General features: G+C 43.6%; 1 protein-coding gene across 1 annotated transcript in view; it reads right to left on the bottom strand.

The window, feature by feature from the left end:
* Positions 1-2,660, bottom strand: part of Golga1 (golgin A1) — a 61,214-nt gene extending 58,554 nt beyond the window's left edge. The window contains exons 1-3 of the mRNA XM_004641622.2: positions 2,561-2,660; positions 1,728-1,770; positions 581-872 (exon numbers count right to left, since the gene is read on the bottom strand). Of these exons, the coding sequence (XP_004641679.1) occupies positions 581-715 (135 nt within the window). The 5' untranslated portion in view covers positions 716-872; positions 1,728-1,770; positions 2,561-2,660. The remainder of the gene's footprint in view (positions 1-580; positions 873-1,727; positions 1,771-2,560) is intronic.
* Between the last annotated feature and the right edge of the window lie 402 nt (positions 2,661-3,062).

Raw genomic sequence — 3,062 nt, 5'->3', positions numbered from 1 at the left:
ATTATTATAAATGACTTTTAAAGTCATCCAAGTTATAAAGATGCTGTTGTATGTAAAGACACATTTTAATCCTTAAACATGTAGCAACATTCTCATTTTAAAAAAATTTGTCAAACACAAAGATACCTTATAAACAATGCAACATACTTTAGTTATTGGTGTTATCAATGATTTTTTCCAATACAATAGTGCCTTTGGTTAATACCATACCACAAATCACAGACTGTATGAAGTAATAGTGACTTAAATAAGCCCACACATTTTGAAAGATTGAAGTGTAAAAGCAGCACAGGCTGCACAGATGAAAGTTAGTACAATGGATAACGTCCAGACTATATGATGAGAGACACAGGAAAAAAAAAAAAAACTACTTTAAGTATTAAGAAATCAAACATTAACAAAAAGGCACCTAAGAAAAGGAGTATAGAAGGAGAGGAGCAGGGTCTTATCCTGCTACCAATCACAAAAGGCATGACATAATCATACAATTTAAAAATATTTATTGAGAGGACTCCCTGCAATATTATTTAAAAAAATACAGTGAGACTGTCAAATATTTGAAGCTAGAGAGGATACTTACAAAGTCATCTCCTGAGTCAGCTCCCATAGACGCCACAGATTCCTTGCTCACGGACCGTGGGATCCTAGTAGTACCTCCTGGCCTCTGAGCTACAGCAGTTTCTTCTGCAATTTTCTTCTTTAATTTTGCGAACATTTTTGCCGTGTGACTATTCTGCACAGATGACAAGCTTTTGAACTACTACAGTAATCTTGGGTGAATGGAATCAAACACTGGTGTCTAAAATGTTTCAGGGACCCAAGTTAGATGAATTTCCATTTAATGTGGGCCAAGGTCTATGGCAACACAGTATCTATGAATCAAATGAAAGAAATATCTATTGTTAAACACTGGAAACACTTCACATCTGAGTTGCTATGTTAAACTTCAGGTTTCAAAATTCTGTTTTGCAATTTAAATGTATACTTAATAGAATACATTACTTAATATTTACAAAGCACTCAGGTGCTTCAGTTGTACACATGGATGAGGAAATCCAGTGCCAAAGAGGTGAAGGAACCTGCCAATGACTGTGTGGCTAAGTAACAGGGCTAGTATTTGAATACAGAACTCTCTGATTCACAGATCTCAACTTTTAAAAACTTACACCACATTGGCTATGGTACATACCATATTTGGTAAAAATTTCTAGGTTACCATTACAAAAATCATGACTTAATATTTTCAAATCCCTAATAATACAGTCAGAGTTAAAACATTTCAAACATATGTCACTCAATGTGAGGAAAACATAGAACATTCTAATGTTCCAGATGTTTTGCAATTAGCTGTTTCCTAGAAAAAAAAATTGTAACTTACAAAAGAACAGATAAGTCACTCAATTACAAGAAATAGGTAACCTATGAGATATCCTTTAATCTTTCGTGAAAATGCCCTGTGGATTGCTTTCATTTTGATAAAACTACCCAAACACAATTCATTTTTTTCAGAATGTTTGACATATTTAACATGAGATTCAAAACATCTCTTCCCCCTCAATAGTGAATATAAATAGTGACATTCTAGTTCCAATCTTAACTTTCCATGTTTTGTGGGACAGACCAAAATTCTAAGATCTACAGATGACTTCTAACTACTTCAAATCATTTAGTATGTTCGTAAAATTCTTCAGCAACTTTACCTTTAGTGTCTGTAAACCTCTACTCACCTGGCTTATCTACTAAACAGCCTGGATATCAGTACATTCTGCCCTGTATGAAGACAAGGATAAAATGGGTTGGATATTTCAAGTGTAAAGCTGCAGTGCTGGGGGGAAGTGAGAGAAGTGGAGAAAGAGGAGGGAGTCAGGAGAAATAGAACTTGTCCATACCACAACTCTCAGGGGGCTAGCCTCCCTCATCCTGATCGCCCATGAATTTGGGATCTATGAGCTTTACTTACAGACATACAATAACATCACTCACTGCCCAAGATGCCTAAATTCACTTTTCCATGGAAGCCCTGAACAAAACAACTTGAATAAGATTAAGCTTTTCCGGGGCTGGAATTTATTTCTCAGTTAATGTCCATAGACACAGGCTGTTTACCTGGCCAGACCGTGGGCTGTCTGTTCGTAATCTTGATTCCTCTTAAGACAGCCGCTGAGAAAAAGGACGGCAAAGTTGAGTGAAAGACAGATGCCTAACGTCCGAAGGTCCCTGCCAGCAGGGCAGTTTGGAACCCATTCCCTCTAGCCACGCCCTTGCTTGGACTGTCAAAGGCTGGAGGAGACGGAGCGTCCAACATCTCTAAGTTGACAGGCAGAAAACTGAGCTCTAGTGAGGACTAACTTATCCAGGGTCGCGCAGAGGATCCAGAACGCCAAGCTCCAGACTCCCAGGCCGGGGCAGCCCGCCTCCGGCCCCACCGGTGGCTTTTTCAGTACCTGGTCCCGCCCCCCGCTTGGGGTTTTGGGCAACCCGATCTAGACCGCTTGGGGGACAGAAGCCACCCGAGAGAACTGGGGACCTGCTTATGTCCCCGGAACCCCAGCCCGCGCACCTGCCGCTCTGTGGCAGCCGGCAGAGCCCCGCCTCCGGGGCCTCTCGAGAGCGACGGCCAACATCAAACCAGCCCCCACCGCCCGCCGGTGTTCCGAGCAGCGACCCGGAACCGCAAGTCCTCGGCGCGCCGGAAGTCGCCGCGCGGGGTTGGCAGGCGCGGCGCATGCGTGATGCGTGCCGCCCGGGACCTGCCCGAGTCTCTGGGGTAGTTAGACCTGAACGTCTGGCGGACGCGGGTACCTGTCGGGTCAGTCCCGCCGCCCAAACATTTCAGCGGTTCCTTTTAAGTGGGTGATACAAAGTGACAGGAATATGAGGAACCTGGTGGCAGTCGGTGACCCAGGGTGGCGTGAGCCGTTCTCGGGCGGTGGTCGCGTAACTGCCAGCCCGCTTTCCCAATGGTCTGCTCCCGGACAGCCGCTGGTTACTACGTGGTGGCAATCTTAGGAAACCTGTGCCTACAGAAACTAGAACCGGCAATTTTCAAATTGTGACTAGTG

Source organism: Octodon degus, unplaced genomic scaffold, assembly GCF_000260255.1.
Source record: "Octodon degus isolate 3935 unplaced genomic scaffold, OctDeg1.0 scaffold00138, whole genome shotgun sequence".
In the NCBI taxonomy this organism is placed as follows: Eukaryota; Metazoa; Chordata; class Mammalia; order Rodentia; family Octodontidae; genus Octodon; species Octodon degus.
The sequence above is the reverse complement of the archived record's forward strand: the minus strand, read 5'-3'. Positions and strand labels throughout refer to the sequence as shown.